This window comes from Danio rerio, chromosome 20 (genome assembly GCF_049306965.1).
Source record: "Danio rerio strain Tuebingen ecotype United States chromosome 20, GRCz12tu, whole genome shotgun sequence".
NCBI lineage: Eukaryota > Metazoa > Chordata > Actinopteri > Cypriniformes > Danionidae > Danio > Danio rerio.
In genome coordinates, this window is record NC_133195.1 from 49,600,643 (window position 1) to 49,620,486 (window position 19,844).

The following is a 19,844-nucleotide window of genomic DNA, read 5'->3' on the forward strand; positions in this document are numbered from 1 at the left end:
GTCTGGAACTGAATGTACTCTCATAAATTAAGGTAATAAAATCTGCCAGTGGAGTGGTGCCTTTTCAAAAGTTACAGTTTTGTACTTTTTATGTACTAATGTTGCCCTTTACGCACAAAGAAAGGACCTTTTGCATTAAGCGTTTGACAGATTCTTTTGAAAAAGTACCAGCCAGCCCAGTAAAGGCTTTTGTAACTTAACCCTACAACTACCCCACCTAGAAAAAAATGTGTGGATTGCATTTCTTAACTCCCAATGTCACTAGTTAACACTCCCACTGCAATTTATTTCAACACATGAAATTTCTAAAATATCAACCTCTACCAAATGGTTGATATGTCAGTTTATGGTAACAGTACTGAAATTAATAGATCTACTATGAAAAATCTGAAAATATGAAGTGCAAGACCAATTTATAAAAAATAAAAAAAAAATTCAAATTAAAACATTTGTTACTGTCGCCTTTCTATCAGCTTGAACCAGTCTGGCCATTCTCCTCTGACCTCTGGCATCAACAAGGCATTTGCGCCCACAGATCTGCTGCTCACTAGATATTTTCTCATATTTGGACCATTCTCTTTAAACCCTAGAGATGATTGTGCATTAAAATCCCAGTAGATCAGTTTATGAAATACTCAAACCAGCCCATGTTCCCCGTTCTGATGCTCGGTTTGAACTACAGCAGATCGTCTTGACCATGTCTACATACCTAAATGCATTGAGTTGCTGCCATGTGATTGGCTGATCAGAAATTTGAGTTAACGAGCAGTTGGACAGGTGTACCTAAAGTGGCTGGTAAGTGTATACCTGTGTGTCTGATTTGGGTTGGAACTAAAGTTTGCAGGACACTGGCAGTCCAAAATCGGGTTTGGGCACCCCTGCCTTAAAGTGAAGGTTTGGCTGTTTAGAGCAGGGATGTCCACACTCGGCCCTGGAGGCCAGTGTCCTGGAGAGTTTAGCTCCAACCCTAATCAAACACACCTGAACAAGCTAATCAAGCTTTTACTAGATGTAAACTTCGAGGCAGGTGTGTTCAAGAAAGTTGGAGCTAAAGTCAGCAGGATTCCGGCCCTCCAGGACCGACTTTGGACACCCCTGATTTAGAGTGACTCAGTCAGTCCCGACTGGTATAAGTTGTAAATACAGCTTTCTTGGGCCAAATATCCCTTTTTCCCCTAGTTTAGGCCCTTCAGACTGAATAAATTTAATTGTAAACCAAATTTAAAAGAGCATTAATAGGTTTTGCATAGTTCAGCAGGCTTTCACTTAGATCTGTGTGTCACATATTCTGTTTTTCTGGATGAACAGAATCAGTTGATCTCCCAGCTGTATGTTTGTCTCCCTTGATGCTCGGGAAGAGTCAACATGTCAAGTTTATAAAAAGCAGTGTAGCTTGTATCCCGTCTTTATCTGCTGTAGTCGAAACTACAAGAGCACATTCACTGAGGAGATCTTCAGCTGTCCACGGGAAGCCCTGCTCTGTTTGGATGTTTCTTCAAAATACTTCACAATGAATCTTACAGCAGTGAACCAAACTGATATGTGCGAGGACTACTCGTGTCCAGAGAGATCTGTTTCTTTATCTGTCTATGTGATTCTGTATGTGGCCGCAGCAGCTGTGGCTCTTCTGACCGTGTGTGGAAACCTGCTGGTCATCATCTCTGTTAGTCACTTCAAGCAGCTCCACACACCTGCCAACATCCTCATCCTCTCTTTGGCTGCGTCTGATCTGCTGGTGGGAGTTTTTGTGATGCCATTTCAATTGACTTTGCTGATTGAATCATGCTGGATCGCTGGACCGGTCATGTGTGCAGTTTTAAAATTTGTCAATTTTCAGGCAACAAGTGTTTCTGTTCACACTGTGGCTTTAATAGCTGTCGATCGCTTTTTAGCTTTGAGTTTTCCCTTTTTTTACTCTGAGAAAATCTCCCCCACTGTGATCTGTATAGCAGCTTTGCTAAACTGGCTGTTTTCTCTCTTCTATAACTTTCGTCTTCTGTATGTTAATGGAAACTTCACTGATATTGTGTGTCCAGGAGTGTGTGTTTATGTCGTAGATGAGATTTCATCCTTTGTTGATCTCCTGATTGTGTTTGTAATGCCATGTACGCTCATTATAATATTATACACTCATGTTTTTGTCATTGCTAAGAAACATGCGACTGCTATAAGAGCCGTTCAGGTTCACAACAGCACAGAATCCTCTAAGAACAAAATCAGCGACAAATCAGAGAGAAAAGCTGCGATGCTGCTGGGGATTCTGGTCTTTGTGTTTCTCCTCTGTTTGCTGCCATATTATACTTTTTTAGTGATTTCATACAGTATTGTTGATTTCATATTTTTCAGAGATGTTGGTGTGATCATTTTCTTCCTGAACTCCACCATTAATCCAATAATTTATGCCTTATTCTACCCCTGGTTTAAGAAAAGCTTAAGAATAATTTTCACATTTAAAGTGTTTCAGAGAGACTCTTCCCTGATGAATGTGCAAAGTTATTAAATGTAAGACACTTGTTTATCTGTATACTAATGTCCATGTGAATTTGTTTGCCATTTTATACCCAACTCCTCACCACAAAACAGCTATTGAATATTTCCTCAGATATTACCAAGATACAGTTGATTTAACACACACTGATCTTTTTCAGGTTGTTAAAATGTGCTGAGAATGAGCATGTAGCCCTTTTTTTCCATGTGACACCTAACTTGCATTTTCCTTTTGAGATTAATAACAGTAATACGATGGTAAAATGCGAGACCCTTAACGTATGAGGAATTACTTGTGATTTGTAAATAGGAAATTCAAGCTTGTACTGTAATTATGATGTTATATGAACCCCCAGTCCTGAATAAGGCAATTATATTCCAAATGTCACAAACCACACTTTATATGTAAGTCCTGAAGGTCAAATAATGGGCCACATTTAGTCTAATAGAAGCCATGTGTTTTGCATGTACTGTACACTTTTGCATGTACACTCTCAGAAATAAAGGTCACGGCCTGTCACTGGGGTGGTACCTTTTCAAAAGGTACAAATTTGTATCTAAAAGGTCCATATTAATACCTCAAGGGTACATATTAGTACCTAAAAAGAACAAAAGTGTTCCTCTTCAAATTTGTATGTACTAATATATACTTTTAAGGTACCAATAAATATCCTTTAAGTACAAACAAGTAACTTTTAGAAAGGTACCACTCCAGTGACAGCTCGCATACCTTCATTTCTGAGTGTACACAGTTTTCTATATTTTGTGATTCGCATTTTTTATTTTTCGCTGTTTATTTATGCTTTTAAATTGCATTATAGGTCATTGATCTTTCTTCCAACAACTTTTAACATGGAAAAGTTCAAAAAAGTGACTTTTATTAACATTTTAATAGTTTAAACTGATATATTGTCTGTTTTGATCTTGTATATCACTCTACAAAAACTTCGCAATAAGCTGCCAGCACATTTGCAGACTTATTTCTCTATATATCATTTCTTATACATTAGATTATTTCTAAAATGTCAATAAAAGTCACTGTGTTAAACTGTAGAACATCAAAAGTCGATAGAGCAGAGATCTAGCTCTCATAGTGCAATTCACAGCCGTAAATATATGGAAAACACTTGTGAATCACAAAATACGGAAACTGTTAGAGAATAGGCCTTACACAACAAGTTTTTTTTTTTTTTGTCATACGATATATTGCTCCAAAATACAATGCGATAAACAATATTACAATTATTATTATATAATTTTATGCCATTCATTATATAATGCCAGAATGACAACATATCATCACAATGCAAGTACACTCTTCCAAAGAACACATCATATTTTGTCCTTAAGAATATTTCATTTAATTATAGTCATTTTAATAATGTAATAATCAGGCACTGGAATCAGAATGTGAAAACACATATCCTAAATAATAAACGTTAACAAAAAAGTGCAAGGTACAAAACTAAGAGGCTGCGATATTTGCTACCAGATCTTTTTTCAGTCATCAGACACCCACTTGAAAATATACTGAGGTCATTTATAGTAAATATTACAGTGTTTTTAAACCATACTGACACTGACACCTCCAGTAGATATAGGGAGGTTGTGCAATCAGCTAAAGTGTTACTATAATTGGTTTTTATGTAAGGATGATGTATATTGCATTAACAAAAACCATTGAGGTCATGTTCATGTGTTGCTCGATAAGTCTATATATTGATTTTTGTGACAGGCCTATTAATGAACAAATATTTTTTTTGCAGGGAAAAAGTATTCCCATACAAAGTTTCCCCCACATTAAATGTAAAGTATTCGAATAAATGTCATCACGTATTCTCAATATTGCTGTTAAATCTGGTTTATTTTAAGTGGCATAGAGCTTTGAAGAACACTCATTCAAAACATATTAACTTTGCTTCACAAACTTATGTCTCTCTCCTGATCTCTGTCACGTGCAGTGGTAAATAAGCAATACATATTTTCTCAAACCTCTCATTTGGCATCTGTACCACTTCGACACAGATTGTGTTTTATCATGTCATATTTAAATTGTTACAAAGATACATATAAATAATTTGAATAATGAATAAATAATTAATTGCATTTCATAATTTTTTTTTTTTGTTTGTGTTGTATATCAGTTTTTTGTACACTGTGGGGACACCTATGGGGGCGAGTCCATCCAAGATTCTGATACTTAGATATAGGCCTACTGTATATGCAAATTCAAGCATCTTGCATTCCAGTGTTTTGTTTATTTTCTCCAATCCATCTCATAAATCTATATTCAAATAACACAATTTTACACTTTCCTTGCATGCAATGCATACGGCAACATCCATTTTTTGCATGCATATGATATGCTAATCCTTCCCATTCATGTCTGTGGAGAACAGATGCATCCAAATACCATGCATCAACTTGAATTCAAGAGTTCACACTTAGCTAATGATTAATTATAACAACCCTGGCTCATTCCTAAAACGTAGTCCCGGGGACGTTTCTGGGGACCATGAAACATGTCCCGGGAGGTACATATTTTTGCCACTTTGTTTTCGCAAATCCATGAGAGGCCGCTGTGTGCGCTTTTTTGTATCTTAAATTTCTCTTGCGAGTGCCGCTGTTACACGTGCTGTTCTCGCGTGAACCCACCAGAGGCCGCTTTTGAACGACCGTCTGTCTGACTGACTGAATGATTGACTGGGCGACCGGCCAATCGACTGACTCACCCTCCTCCTTCCCTAAACCCAACCAATTTTACCAATTGGCCCACCCACCTACTTACTTCCCTAAATCAAACCAACAATTCACAAAAGCCATCCAGAAAAGAAAAGCCCTCGTCTGGTTTTTACCACGTTTTCTGATTTTACCACATTCTCACCCTGTTATTCACTTGTTTATTTAATTTTTTGGATTCTGATTTTGTCTTACCTGATTTCTGGAAGCGCTCTTCCCCGGACTCGAACTCGGTTGTTGTCGTCTTGGTCAGCTCCTCTCCATGTCTTAAGTCCACCGACATACACGACGAGCTAACTGGAAAAACTGATTGCAGCGGGAAAGCCCTCCACACGGAGGTAAGCGTTCAGCCGGTAAGCATGAAAAGGAACGACGTCATACCACCCTGTAGCGTTCGCTTAAGCTCTGGCTCCTTGTGAAAACGTACCCCTATATACTGTACATTTCTGGAGAGTGGAGAGTGCCAAATACATCCCAGGAGCTACGTTTTTTTGCCGTTTTTGTTTTCGTGAATCTGATGTCTACACTTTCTTCAGATCTCAAATATCTCTCATGAGTGCCATTCGCACCTGCTGTTCTTGCGTAAATCCACCAGAGGCTGCTGTCGACTTACTGACTGAACGATCGACTGACCGATACACCCATCCACCCCCTTCCCTAAACCCAACAGATGGTGTTTTCAAAAGCACCGATTGACCAGCGCCCACTCACTTCCCTAAACCCAACCGATAGTGTTTTCAAAAGCACCAATTGACCAGTGAGCACCCACTTACCTAAACCCAACCGGTAGTGTTTTTAAAAGCACCAATTGACCGGTGCCAACCCACTTACCTAAACCCAACCGATAGTGTTTTCACAGATTGTGCTTTGATAGTGTTAGCACAAATTGACCAGCGCCCTCCCCCTTTCCTAAACCCAACCGATAGTGTTTTCAAAAGCACAGATTAACCAGTGAGCACCCACTTACCTAAACCCAACCGGTGGGGTTTTCAAAAGAACCGATTGACCAGCGGCCACCCACCTCCCTAAACCCAACCAATAGTGTTTTCAAAAGCACCAATTGACCAGTGCCCACCCACTTTTTCTCAGACTTTACCACATTCTTACCTTGTTATTTACATGTTTATTTTATTTTTGGCTTTTGTTTTTGTTTAAACTGCTTTCTACAATCGTTCTTTGCTGGACTCGAACCCCATCATTGTGACCAAATCCAATCTGTGTCTCAAATCCTCACACGTACATTAAGAGCTACTGAACAAACTGGTAACAGCAGAAAAGCCGAACATACGGAGGTAAGCGGTCAGCTGGTAAGCACAAAAAGGAATGGTGTCATACCCCAACGTAGCGTTCATTTTAAAGACAAAATGCAGCCATACATATCCCTGGCTACATAATTCACGATCTCCAGAAATGTATATACGGCTGCGTTTTCAGAAGGAGCCTATGTTGCGAATATGCTATCAGTGTACATTCTTTCATCTGTGTTCAAATGCAGTTTCATAAAAAACCTGTTAACTCAATCTGTCCCTGCTGGCAGATGTTGTAATTACAGCATGCCGAGGCCTTTCTTTCTCTTTCTCCTCTAATGAGGTCTATTTGTGTATTTAGAGCTGGCAGAAGGCATTTAATTGCAAGCCAATTATAGAAGAGCATTCATGTGCTTCATTTAATCACACATTAATTTAGTTCTGTGTGTGTTTTTTTTTCTGGATGAACAGAATCAGTTGATCTCCCAGCTGTATGTTTGTCTCCCTTGATGCTTGGAAAGAGTCAACATGTCAAGTTTATAAAAAGCAGTGTAGCCTGTATCCTGCCTTTATCTGCTGTAGTGGAAACTATGAGTACATTCACTGAGGAGATCTTCATCTGTCCACGGGAAACCCTGCTCTGTTTGGATGTTTCTTTAAAATACTTCACAATGAATCTTTCAGCAGTGAACCAAACTGATATGTGCGAGGACTACTCGTGTCCAGAGAGATCTGTTTCTTTATCTGTCTATGTGATTCTGTATGTGGCCGCAGCAGCTGTGGCTCTTCTGACCGTGTGTGGAAACCTGCTGGTCATCATCTCTGTTAGTCACTTCAAGCAGCTCCACACACCTGCCAACATCCTCATCCTCTCTTTGGCTGCGTCTGATCTGCTGGTGGGAGTTTTTGTGATGCCACTTCTGTTCACTTTGCTGATTGAATCATGCTGGATCGCTGGACCGGTCATGTGTGCAGTTTTAAAATTTGTCAATTTTCAGGCAACAAGTGTTTCTGTTCACACTGTGTCTTTAATAGCTGTCGATCGCTTTTTGGCTTTGAGTTTTCCCTTTTTTTACTCTGAGAAAATCTCACTGACTGTGATCTGTATAGCGGCTTTGTCCAATTGGCTGTTTTCTCTCTTCTATAACTTCACTGTTCTTTACATTAATAGACATTTCACTGGTTTTATGTGTCCAGGAGTGTGCTTTTTTGTCATAGATGAGGTTTCATCCCTCATTGATCTCCTGATTGTGTTTGTAATGCCATGTACGCTCATTATAATATTATACACTCATGTTTTTGTCATTGCTAAGAAACATGCGACTGCTATAAGAGCCCTTCAGGTTCACAACAGCACAGAATCCTCTAAGAACAAAATCAGCGACAAATCAGAGAGAAAAGCTGCGATGCTGCTAGGAATTCTGGTCTTTGTGTTTCTCCTCTGTTTGCTGCCGTATTATATTACTTCATTAGTGATTTCATACACTACTGTTGACTTGTTGCATGTCAGAGATGTTGCTGTGATATTTTTCTTCGTGAACTCCACCATTAATCCCATCATTTATGCTTTATTCTACCCCTGGTTTCAGAAATGTTTAAAATTAATTTTTACACTCAAAGTGTTTGAAAGAGACTCTTCCCTAATGAATGTGCAATGTTATTAAATGTAAAATGAAATATCCTGTTGTTTGTTTTCATATACATTTTGTCTATAGCTATATTCCAATGTCTGTGTACTTATTTTGTCATTATTAACATGGGTTTTTTCTATGAAACAGCTTGATTATTTCTTCAGATTTTTTCAAACACACACTGACCTTTTTTGGCAGGAAACTAAAATGAAGTGAGAATGTAGCCCTTGTTTCACGTGACAAATAACTCCACCTTCCGATTGTAATGAATAAGTTTTATCTATATGATAAAATGGCAAACCCTTGATGAGCAATGAAAAATAATTTGTGATTTGTAAATAGGGTATTCAAGGTTGTATACTGTAACTGATGTTATATGAACCCCCAGTTCTGAATTATGCTGTATTGCAATAAATAACACAGACAACACTTTATATGTCAGTAACATAATCATATAGCTCATATAATGGGCCTCATGTAGGCTAATACGTTATGTGTTATGCATGTACTGTATGTGCAAAGGGAAAAAGGCATTCTCTTGCAAATCTTTCTCGGCATTGAGAATCAAAGTATTAAAATAAATGTGTTCACATATCTTCAGCAATGCTGAAAAATCCATTCTAAATTAGGTAGCACTTGTCCTTTGAACAAAACTGATGTTCAGTTTCTGTGCTACACAACCTCGTGTCTCTCTTGCTCACTCACATGCACATTGTTGTAGATAAAGTGCCATTTAAAAAAAAACAAATTCTCTGTAATTAACAAAGAAATAAACAATATAGTGACCGAAAATACACTTTACTGAGTGTAAAACATCCCATTTGATGTCTATAAATGCTCCTAAACAACACTGTAGTCTGTCATGTTGTTGTTTTTTTTCTCCAGGTGCTCAGGTTTCCCCTACAGTCCAAACACATGCGCTATTGGTGAATTAAATAAACTAAATTGGCCGTAAGTATGTGTGCAAATGTGAGAGTGTATGGGTGTTTCCCAACAATGGGTTGCAGCTGGAAGGGAATCCGCTGTTTAAAACATATGCTGGATAAGTTGATGGTTCATTCCGATGTGGCGACCCCTGATGAATAAAGGGACTAAGCTGAAAGAAAATGAATGAATGTTTGTTGTAGTCTATTTTGTGGCACTATCAGAACCCAAGATTTTGAGATTTTTTTAAATCACAGCACTTTTATCACTTACAAATAAATTCTCACCAAAGATGTAATGCTGAGCAATCAGAAAATCTGTGATTCTAAGAATTTATCAAATTAATCAATAATGATTTCTGCTGCTATATTGTACAACCTGTTGCTAAATGCAGAAATGGTTCTGCTATCTGATGCACTGCACAAGGATTATGTGCAATGTGAAGGGTGCAAGGAAATCAGATGAGAGTAAAACCTTTATTTAATAAGCCAAAGCAAACACCAGGTCAAAAATAATCAATTAACCAGGACAGGAAACAATAACCTGTAACACATTCAAATATTTTCAATTCAATTAATCTTTATTTCTACAGTATAGCGCTTTCACAATGTAAATTGTGTCAAAGCATAAGAAGTTCCAGTAAGTTGAAACAGTGTCAGTCCAGTTTTCACAGTTTAAGTTCAGTTTAGTTCAGTTCAGTGTGGTTTAATTTGCACTGCTGAAAGTCCAAACACTGAAGAGCAAATCCAGCTCCAAATGTGCTGCACCACAAGTCTCTAACCAAGCAAGCCAGCGGTGAGGAATAAACTTCACCAATTGACGAAAGTGAAAGGGAAAAAATCCTCAAGAGAAACCAGGCTCAGTTGGGCACGACCATTTCTCCTCTGGCCAGAGCTGTACAGAGCTGCAGTCTAGGTAGAGGAAACTGGAGAACACTGGATGTCCATCGTGGAGAACTGCAGCTGTGATTAGGTCACCGGCAGGTGATCATGCTGGCCCACGAGATCAATGCGAACACTCGGCTATCACTGTGGTCTTTCAGGAATCAGTCTCATGCTTTCCGCTCCTCCGTGACTGCCGCAGCGTCAGCTTAGGTTATGGCAATATATGGATACCTTGGCATCCTTTCTTCACAGGTCTTGAATGGAAACTTCCATTCAATGACTAACAAACACTAACTGAAAATATATATAAAACAGCAAACAAAACAAAACGGTTAACAAGCAAACAAGATAATAAGGGGGTGGACACCATTGCTGTCAGGGGCAGCCAGCAGAGGGAAACAAGGACACAAACGAGCGTGTACTACTGAGAGAACAGTGATGTGAACTGAAGCAAAGGGGAATCACAAAACACAACATACAGGGAAACCAGGACCCTGCCCTCAGAAGAGTGACTTCCAGACTGTAGCGAAGGCTACCTGATAGCAGAGGCTAACTCGTTGTGTATAGCAGTGAACCAGGTGTGTCTGTTAGAACACGACAGAGGGAAGGATGAAATCAAACTGATTTATTGTGGCAAGTAAGTATTAACATGAGAGAGAAGAGCCAACTGTGAATATTAGCAGATGTACAATGAAGTGTCCAATTGGTTCCGGTGCACAGGTTCAGAGGATGATTTATAAAGCACAATTATTAGTCGCACACAGACGTGACGTTTAGGCCCAGCCTTGTGATTGGTCCGAAGTATGTGTATGAATACCGTGGTCCAATGAGCCTTCAGAGTGCTATGAGTCTATCACTTAGCCATTGACGCATAACTGCCCTTTCCTCACAATATACTGAAGATTGCACTTGCTTAGCTGGTTATTGGTGAATTCCTGATTAAATGAGCGTGTAGCCGATGAGTTGTGCTTATGAAAGTCGTGGTTTCTCTGTAACAGACAAATAACAACACTCCAGCATCAGCAATCAGTAATATACATCATTACTTTAACAAACTTACACATGACAGCACTAACATATACATTATAGGCTCTTCCCTCACAAAATGAACATAATTGGATGTAATCACACTCTAACATCCACATTTACTAACAAACATTATACATTTGAATCACTTCAGCTGAACAAACAGTGAATAGCATCGCGATCGCGATGCTAACGCATGCTAATTAGCACTATGACACATCAGGTATCTCTGTGATAACTGGGACTAATAAGTATAACTCCTAAATAATTGTTATAACCGGAACTGTACTCACTTTCATAACACGCACAGAAGCACAATTACATCCAGTCAGACACTCATTATAGCAGCAATACACGTTTCCAGCGCCACTTTAGTTAACGAGCCGCGCTCGGCAAAGTCTCGTGCAGCAACAGTTCACTCTGTATTCAGTAGCGCCTATTCCGGTTTCGGTTTGTGACGCGATTTCAGAATAAAAGTCTCTGAGAGTCAACATTGCTCAACAGCCTTTTGCACAGCCGCCCCCAAATTGTGTGCAATTTGCTCATGTAAAAGGCTCAATTGTTAATCTGAAGTTGGTGGAGGGCATTGCTCATCCTCCTCAGACTCTGGGATTTCTGGGAGAACAATTAGTCGGACTGCCGGACGGGTGTAGATCTTGTCTTTGACCTTAATGTCTGCCGATCTCACGTGACCATCTGCGCTATGATGCACTTTTATCACTCTACCAATTGGCCAGAAAGCTCTGGGGAACTGGGGGTCCATCATCAAGACTACTGTACCCACTGTGAGGTCAGCTGGGGTGCCATGCCACTTCTGTCGGCACTGCAAGGAGGGTAGGTAATACTTAATGAATCGGGACCAAAAGTGATCTGCCAAAACTTGACAGTACCGCCATCTCCGCTTGCTTAGGCCCTCTTCTTTACTGTATACTACAGGAGGTAGTGCTCCATCGAGCCGCCCCATCAGAAGAACATTCGGGGTTATAGCATCCAAGTCAGCAACACTGGATGAAGTGTAACCCAGTGGCTTCGTATTCAAAATGGCTTCAACCTCGAGTAAAACAGTGTACAGTACCTCTTCTGAGACTGATTGGACACCCATCACGGTATGTAAAGCAGACTTGACTGACTTGATCTCCCTCTCCCAAGTACCTCCAAAGTGAGGAGCTGCAGGGGGATTAAAGCGAAAGTCAATCTTCTGTTTAGCTAGGAGCTGTTGGAGGTCCAATGACATGCTGTTGAAGGAGTCACGAAGCTCTTTTTCTCCTCCTTTAAAGTTCGTACCCTGATCAGAAAGAAGTTCAGCTGGAGTCCCTCTGCGAGCAACGAATCGTCTAAGACTCATAAGGAAAGAGTCTGTATCCATATTGTGCAGAAGATCCAGGTGAACTGCGCGTGTGGTCAAGCATTTATAGATGATTCCCCATCTCTTTTCTGAACGCCGTCCGATTCTAATTTGGAAGGGTCCGAAGCAATCGACCCCATTGGAGTAGAATGCTGGCTTGTGTAGACGTAGGCGGGCTAAAGGCAAGTCTGCTAACTTTGGCACTAATGGCTTGGATTTCCACCTGCGGCATTCTTGACACTGCTGTTGCACCTTTCGGATTGCCTCCCTTCCACGAATGATCCAAAGATTGCGGCGCATCTCTGCGAACACTCGCTCAGGGCCTGGATGACAAAGACGAGCATCGTAGTCCTGAATAAGAAGCTTTGTGGCAGTATGTGCTGGATCCAAGACTATAGGATGCTTCAGGGCAGGATCCAACCCTTCGGCCCGTCTAAGCCTCCCTCCGACTCGTATAATTCCCTCATCCGAATCAAGCTCTGGGGACAGGGTCAATAAACGACTGCTTTGGAGCACTTCCTTTCCAGTGCGAAGGCGACACAATTCCTCTGGGAAGCAATCTGACTGAATCTTTTGGAAGATCATCATCTCGGCCTTTCTGTAGTCTGCTGCATTTGGGGGTCCATCTGCCGCCCCATGCAGCTCCTGGGCTGTGGCCTCAACCATTTCCTTCCAAGATGCAAAAGACTGCTCTTGTGATGTTTCTTGTCTCTCCGCTCTTGCTATCATTCCACATGAAGTAAGCTTCCTGAACTCAGTAGTGTCTAAATCAGGTTGCTTTCCTGGTGATGATGGCCATTCTTCAGGCCCTTTAAGGAGGAAGGGTGGCCCTTGACTCCACCGGTTCTGTCCTGCTAACTCTGCTAAGGTCTTTCCGCGGGTAACATCATCCGCTGGGTTTTGCAACGAGTCAATATAACGCCAGGAACTCCCTCCTGTAAGCTCCTGGATTTCAGCGACCCGAGTGCCCAAAAAGACTTTGTAGCGACATGACTCTGACTTCAACCAAGTTAGCACTGTTGTAGAGTCACTCCACAGTATTGTCTGATCTATGACCACTGTTAATTCTCGTGCAATTGTCTTTGCTAGTTGGGCAGCTGTCAGAGCACCGCAGAGCTCAAGTCGGGGAATTGAATGCTGACGACGAGGTGCCACCCTGGACCTGGCCGCCAGGAATGCCAAAGACACCTGTCCCTGGCTGTCCTCAGTTCGAAGGTAAGAGACAGCTCCATAGGCCTTTTCGGAGGCATCACTAAATACGTGAATCTGCCTGGAGACAATCATCTGACTATGAGGAGTTGAAGCATACGGTCGAGGAAATGAAATGTGAGGCAACAAGTGTAGCTCTGACTCCCACTCTTTCCATGCCTCCTGCAGATCTTGGGGAATATGTGGGTCATCCCAGTCCCTCGGTTTGTCCCACATGCGCTGCACTATCAGCTTTGCGCGAGTCGTGTAGGGCAAGATAAATCCCAAGGGGTCGTATTGTCGTGCTAACACTTTGTAGATATTCCTCAGTGTCAAAGCTCCATACTCCAGAGGTCGGCTTCGGTATCTTAAAGTATCTGTCCCCCAATGCCAGCTGAGTCCAAGGGCAGGTTCCAGCAGATCAGGCTCATCGTAGGAGAGCCATCGCTCCATACTGTCAGACCTAGCTTCCGCAGGCAGGTGCTTGATGACGTCAGGTAAGTTACAGGCCCACTGTCGAATCTCAAACCCTCCAGTTGCGAGAACTTCCCTGATTTGGTCCACTAGTTTCCTGGCCTCATCTACAGTATCCACACTTTGGAGGCAGTTATCCACATAAAAGCATTGTTCAACTGAATGCCTGACTCCATCTCCTTCCTTGCTGTGAGTCCTCGCATGCAGTTGGAGGGCAAAGGTGGCGCAGCAGGGTGAGCATGCAGTCCCAAATGGTAAGACCTGCCATTCATAGATATCCGGTGGTTCCATCCGCATCATGTCTCGCCAAATGAACCTGAGGAGGGGCCGATCCCTTGGCAAAAGCTGAACCTGATGGAACATGCTCTTGATGTCTCCACTGACTGCCACTGCATGTTGCCTGAATCTCAGTAAGACACCCAAAAGGGAAGCTCCCAGTGTTGGCCCAGGAAGGAGAGTGTCATTTAGATTCCGACCTTGATGTTGGTAAGAACAATTGAAGACCAAACGGTTCTTTCCGTTGTGGCTCACCAAGTGGTGGGGTATATACCATGATTCTTCAGTGCTGGAGGCTTCACTTGGGTCAATCCTCTTCACTGCTCCAGTTTCTACCAGCTTGCGGATAGCTGCTCCATATTCATCAGCTCGTTGAGGGTCCCGGCTCAACCTTCTCTCTGTACTCCTAAGGCTTGGGAGAACAGCTTCTTTGCTAGATTTGAGAGGAGGTATGTCTCGTTTCCGAAGTAGGGGTGTGGCATACCTAAGAACGCCTGCAACGTTGACTCGTCTTGTCTCAGCCTCTAGGAGCTCAACTGCTTCCTTATCCTGCCTTGATCGCATTGCCTGTTTATCACTCTGACATGGTAGAGTGTCCATCCTCCAGAGCTTCTCCACATTCCGCATCAGTTCTGTTGTCTCAGGTGAAACGCTTGTGAGAAGACACAGACTGGTGTCCGACACCCAATGAGCAAAGGGTGTGGGTCCTTGGAGAGTCCATCCAAGTCTGGTGTGAATAGCTGCCGGTCCTCCTGAAGGGCCCAGTCTTACTGGTTCAATTGGAGTAAGTAGGTGGGGGTAATCAGCTCCGATTAGAACAAGTGGCTTGACACGGCTGAATGGATGGAGGGGGATGTTTGCCAAGTGCTTATATTTCCTCTTCAGACTCATGATGGGGTATGAGTGGTCAGCTAGATCAAGGCGTGGAGAAGTGAATGCTTTTACTATCCGGAAATTTTTCCTGGGATTGATGGGAGATGAGATACTGAATGAAACAGAGGATCCCTTAAGTGTTTGGACCTCTTGCCGTATGGTACGAAGAGCGATGTCTTCAGGCTTCTTCTGTAGGCCAAGCTTCTCGGCAGCTTCTGTGAGGAGCATTGTACGCTCCGACCCATCATCTAGAATAGCGTACGTGTCGAGTATCTTGTCTTTATTTTGCAAGAAAACTCTGACGACTTTTAGCAGAACTCGAGAGGTTGTTGTAGGCCTGTCAAGATAAAGCACCTCTGTACTAGTGCTAACAAGACAGCTCTCTGCCTTTGCATGCTCATGTTTGGAAAGTGTGTTGACATCATGCAGAACTTTCAGATGCTTGCCTTGACATACACTGCAGAGCCTCTTAAGGTCACACTGAGCAGCCTGATGTGATCTCCCACATCTCCAACATCTTTTCTTAGCTCTTATCCACTCTCTCACTTCCTCACTAGTGAGATTCTGAATCTTGGGACACTTATTTAAAAAGTGCTCCGTACAGTCGCAATATGGGCAGTAGGGTTTCGCCTTGACTTTTCCCTTTTCCACACATGAGTTCTGACTTTCGGGTCTGATTGCTTGATTTGGCATATAGCTCTCTGATCCATGTAGCACAGTGGCTGCTGGCTTACTGTGGCGTTTTTCAACCCGGTAGCTAGGTGGCCTTTGGAAGCGAACCTCTGTGGGGTTGTCATAGCCCTGGCACCATGACTCATATCTCAGCCATTCTGCCAGATCCAGTAGTGTGTGTGTATGCCCATGGCGATTAAACATCTGACGTCGAAAGTTTGCTCTCATCTCTATGGGAAGCTTAGTGAGGAGCCTGGCAACATGTGAGCCACATCTCAGCTCCACTTCCCCATCGGGGCCCAGGGTCTGCAGCATGCCTACAAGTGACTGTACGTGCAGGGAGAATCGCTCAAAGCCAGCTGTGTCTCCCCTTCGGACCTCAGGTGAATCCATTACTGCTGCAATCCGTTTCAAAGCTACATGATGCGGTTGACCAAACTTTTCATTTAAGGCCGCCATAGTGTCTGAATAAGGCAGGGGGGAGTTTATATACGAGTCGGCAATAAGACAAGCTTCCTCAAGTCTTAAATGATCCACAAGAACCTGATATTTAAAGAGCTCAGTAGCATCAGCGGGCAACAAGTTTGTTAAGGCTAATTTCAGCCTAGAGAACTCCATCGGGTCTTTATTAACAAAGAGAGGTATTTTAGGTGTTGGCCCTTTGTAATCTCCTCCACTTAAAGTGGTTAATACTGGCGTGAATTGTCTACCTTGGTAAGAGTTTGGACGGTGTTGGTGGGGCCTGGGTTGGAAGTGAGAAACAGGTTCCTCAACATGAGTAGTTCGACGTTGTGAATTAATGATGGGTGGGAAAGATTCTGGCTGCTGTAACCAGGACTGTGCTCCGTATTGTTCATGACGTCGGCTAGGCATAGGGCGACCTGAGTCATGAGGTGTGGAGTGCAAACGTGAATGTGCTGTAATGCTAGATGTTGCATTGTCCCGCATGAGCTGCAACTCACCCATCATCCTATCTATAACAGTGACTACTCTTAACTCCTCCCCTACTATGGATGCTGGTGGATATTGTGAGGAAGGCCATGGTGGTGGTGGCAGTCTATCATCACATTCCTCTTCCCTTAGCAGAGCGAAATCATCAGATAATGGAGGTGGCGGCAATGGCCAGTGTTCTGTAATAAGTTCCTGTTGATCTACTGTGCGCCCCCTGTCTGAGGATTTCTCTGGGTGTCCTACCCTTCTAGTATCAGGAAGTGATGTATAACTATGCTGTAAACTCTCATCAGCCCTTTGTCTTGGCATGCTCTCTCTATGTGACACAATCTGTTCAATAACCTCTTCAGTATAGGGCATTGGGGTGCATGGCCCTCTTAAGCTCATAGCTCCAAGGCTCTCATCCTGGTGAAAGGTGTAATCGTCATGCTCAGTTGGTGCACCACTCCACCTAACATGAGGCTGTGGGCTCCAATGTTCCTCTCTATATGTATGGTGTGCTGGGCTGTTATGTATGGGCTCACGCACCTTTGTTCGCACTGCACCGACTTCATAGTCTCTCAAGTAGGATGGCTGTCTTATTTGCCTTTTGGGCCGAGTATGTGGGGCCCAGAATCCTTCACCACTCTGTTCCATACTCCCAGCACAGCTGCTATCCGGCTCGAAGGACCAAAATTGTAGCGAAGGCTACCTGATAGCAGAGGCTAACTCGTTGTGTATAGCAGTGAACCAGGTGTGTCTGTTAGAACACGACAGAGGGAAGGATGAAATCAAACTGATTTATTGTGGCAAGTAAGTATTAACATGAGAGAGAAGAGCCAACTGTGAATATTAGCAGATGTACAATGAAGTGTCCAATTGGTTCCGGTGCACAGGTTCAGAGGATGATTTATAAAGCACAATTATTAGTCGCACACAGACGTGACGTTTAGGCCCAGCCTTGTGATTGGTCCGAAGTATGTGTATGAATACCGTGGTCCAATGAGCCTTCAGAGTGCTATGAGTCTATCACTTAGCCATTGACGCATAACTGCCCTTTCCTCACAATATACTGAAGATTGCACTTGCTTAGCTGGTTATTGGTGAATTCCTGATTAAATGAGCGTGTAGCCGATGAGTTGTGCTTATGAAAGTCGTGGTTTCTCTGTAACAGACAAATAACAACACTCCAGCATCAGCAATCAGTAATATACATCATTACTTTAACAAACTTACACATGACAGCACTAACATATACATTATAGGCTCTTCCCTCACAAAATGAACATAATTGGATGTAATCACACTCTAACATCCACATTTACTAACAAACATTATACATTTGAATCACTTCAGCTGAACAAACAGTGAATAGCATCGCGATCGCGATGCTAACGCATGCTAATTAGCACTATGACACATCAGGTATCTCTGTGATAACTGGGACTAATAAGTATAACTCCTAAATAATTGTTATAACCGGAACTGTACTCACTTTCATAACACGCACAGAAGCACAATTACATCCAGTCAGACACTCATTATAGCAGCAATACACGTTTCCAGCGCCACTTTAGTTAACGAGCCGCGCTCGGCAAAGTCTCGTGCAGCAACAGTTCACTCTGTATTCAGTAGCGCCTATTCCGGTTTCGGTTTGTGACGCGATTTCAGAATAAAAGTCTCTGAGAGTCAACATTGCTCAACAGCCTTTTGCACACAGACATTGCAAAATAAACCACAATAAAGAGTCTAAGTAGAGTTCAAGAGTTCAAGGATGGAGGTGTGGTGCCGGGGGGAGAGGGGCTGAGGGCAGGTCCATGATGGGAAACAGATCAGGGGCAGGGAGGACAATCAGGTGGACAGGGCAGGACTGGAGGTCATAGTGGGGCAAGCTGGGGGTCAAACCCCATAGTGGGCAAAGTAGCTGAGATGAAGAACCTTCCTAAATACATGACATTTAAGAGCAAGGGCTCTATAGCACTTAAGAGCAAGGGCACAAAGGGGCTTGAGAGTGAGGATTCAGAAACACTGGCCATGATGGGGTAAGGCTCAGGATCATGACAGTGTTTTTGGGAAGTGGTACCGGCAGCCACATTGTGAGCTAACACTTGGCTTGCTGCAGTTGGGTACTGACATTGGGCTGGTGGACATCTTATATACTAATGCAGAAGTGAACTGGGGAGCAGAAGGTAGGATAACAGGTTAGGCAATTGTTATTGGTGGCATGGTGTTGTTGAGGCAACTGGCAAGACATGTGGCCATCTGTAAAAGCCAGTTACTGCCCCCAAACAAAACATATTTAGAAGATTACTTCTCTGCTTTCCCTACTTTTAAAGGGGATCCACAACACCACAGCACAAAGTCAATAAACTGGACTAATGTCCACTTGGGGTCCCCTGGTTCCATCAGTCTAATGCCCTCAACTAACCCACTCCAAATAAAGTCTGATAAACTATTAACTAGTGGGGCAAGCTGTTGTTGAGTGCAATCCTGAAAAATGTACCAGTTTAGCCAATAAATTGCATTTTATTAATCATCACGGACCACACTCCATTGTTTCACTTGGAGACTTCAACACTCAAATGGCCAGTGACATCTAACGAGGTGTGATTGGAAGGTACAGTCTCAATGATCTGAATCTGAGTGTTGTTCTGTTGTTGGATTTCTGTGCTAGTCATGGTTTGTTCATAATGAACACTGTGTTCAGGCATAAGGGTATCCAACAGTGCACTTGGCACCATGACACCCTAGGTTGGAGGTTGAGCATGGACTTTGTGGTCATTTCATCTGGCCTCTGACCAGATGGCACTCGGGGCAAAGAGAGCCGCAGAGTTGTCAATTGATCACCACCTGTTGATGAGTTAGATCTGCTAGCAAATTAGACGACTAGACAGACCCAGCAGGCCTAACCATATTGTGAATGGAGACTGGAAACGTCTGACTCAAGTGTCAGTGATTTTTAACTTTCTCCTCCAGCAAAGCTTTGACCACATTCCGAGAAAGACTCAAGACTATGAGTTTGAGTGTATGCTGGATCGTGGACCACATAACTTCATGTTTGCTTGTCCTGTTGGCTTCATCGGGTCTCAGATATAGGATGAGAAGCTGTCACACAGGAGCTCAGAGGAGTGACACTGTTCCTCCACAT

At 42.7% G+C, this 19,844-nt stretch overlaps 3 protein-coding genes across 4 annotated transcripts; 2 read left to right on the top strand and 1 right to left on the bottom strand.

The window, feature by feature from the left end:
• The first annotated feature begins 1,539 nt into the window (after positions 1-1,539).
• On the top strand, positions 1,540-2,500 carry taar14i (trace amine associated receptor 14i). Its single transcript, NM_001083037.1, has one exon. The coding sequence runs from the start codon at positions 1,541-1,543 to the stop codon at positions 2,498-2,500; it is 960 nt and encodes a 319-aa protein (NP_001076506.1). The 5' UTR covers position 1,540.
• Positions 2,501-7,172: 4,672 nt separating this feature from the next.
• On the top strand, positions 7,173-8,137 carry taar14j (trace amine associated receptor 14j). Its single transcript, NM_001083076.1, has one exon. The coding sequence runs from the start codon at positions 7,175-7,177 to the stop codon at positions 8,135-8,137; it is 963 nt and encodes a 320-aa protein (NP_001076545.1). The 5' UTR covers positions 7,173-7,174.
• Positions 8,138-10,522: 2,385 nt separating this feature from the next.
• LOC141379490 (uncharacterized) lies at positions 10,523-18,326 on the bottom strand. 2 transcript variants are annotated; one of them, XM_073933893.1, is made up of 2 exons: positions 18,192-18,326; positions 10,523-17,456 (listed from the first exon to the last, which is right to left on the bottom strand). In XM_073933893.1, exon 2 carries the CDS (start codon positions 17,351-17,353, stop codon positions 11,501-11,503), a length of 5,853 nt encoding a protein of 1,950 aa, XP_073789994.1. In that variant the 5' UTR covers positions 17,354-17,456; positions 18,192-18,326; the 3' UTR covers positions 10,523-11,500. The 2 variants fall into 2 exon arrangements, with proteins under 2 accessions (XP_073789994.1, XP_073789995.1); XM_073933894.1 differs by having other exon boundaries at positions 10,523-17,861.
• Positions 18,327-19,844: the final 1,518 nt, after the last annotated feature.

Coding starts and splice junctions, on each gene's coding strand:
- LOC141379490 (XM_073933893.1), bottom strand. CDS start 17,353: ATGGAACAGAGTGGTGAAGGATTCTGGGCCCCACATACTCGGCCCAAA.
- taar14j (NM_001083076.1), top strand. CDS start 7,175: ATGTGCGAGGACTACTCGTGTCCAGAGAGATCTGTTTCTTTATCTGTC.
- taar14i (NM_001083037.1), top strand. CDS start 1,541: ATGTGCGAGGACTACTCGTGTCCAGAGAGATCTGTTTCTTTATCTGTC.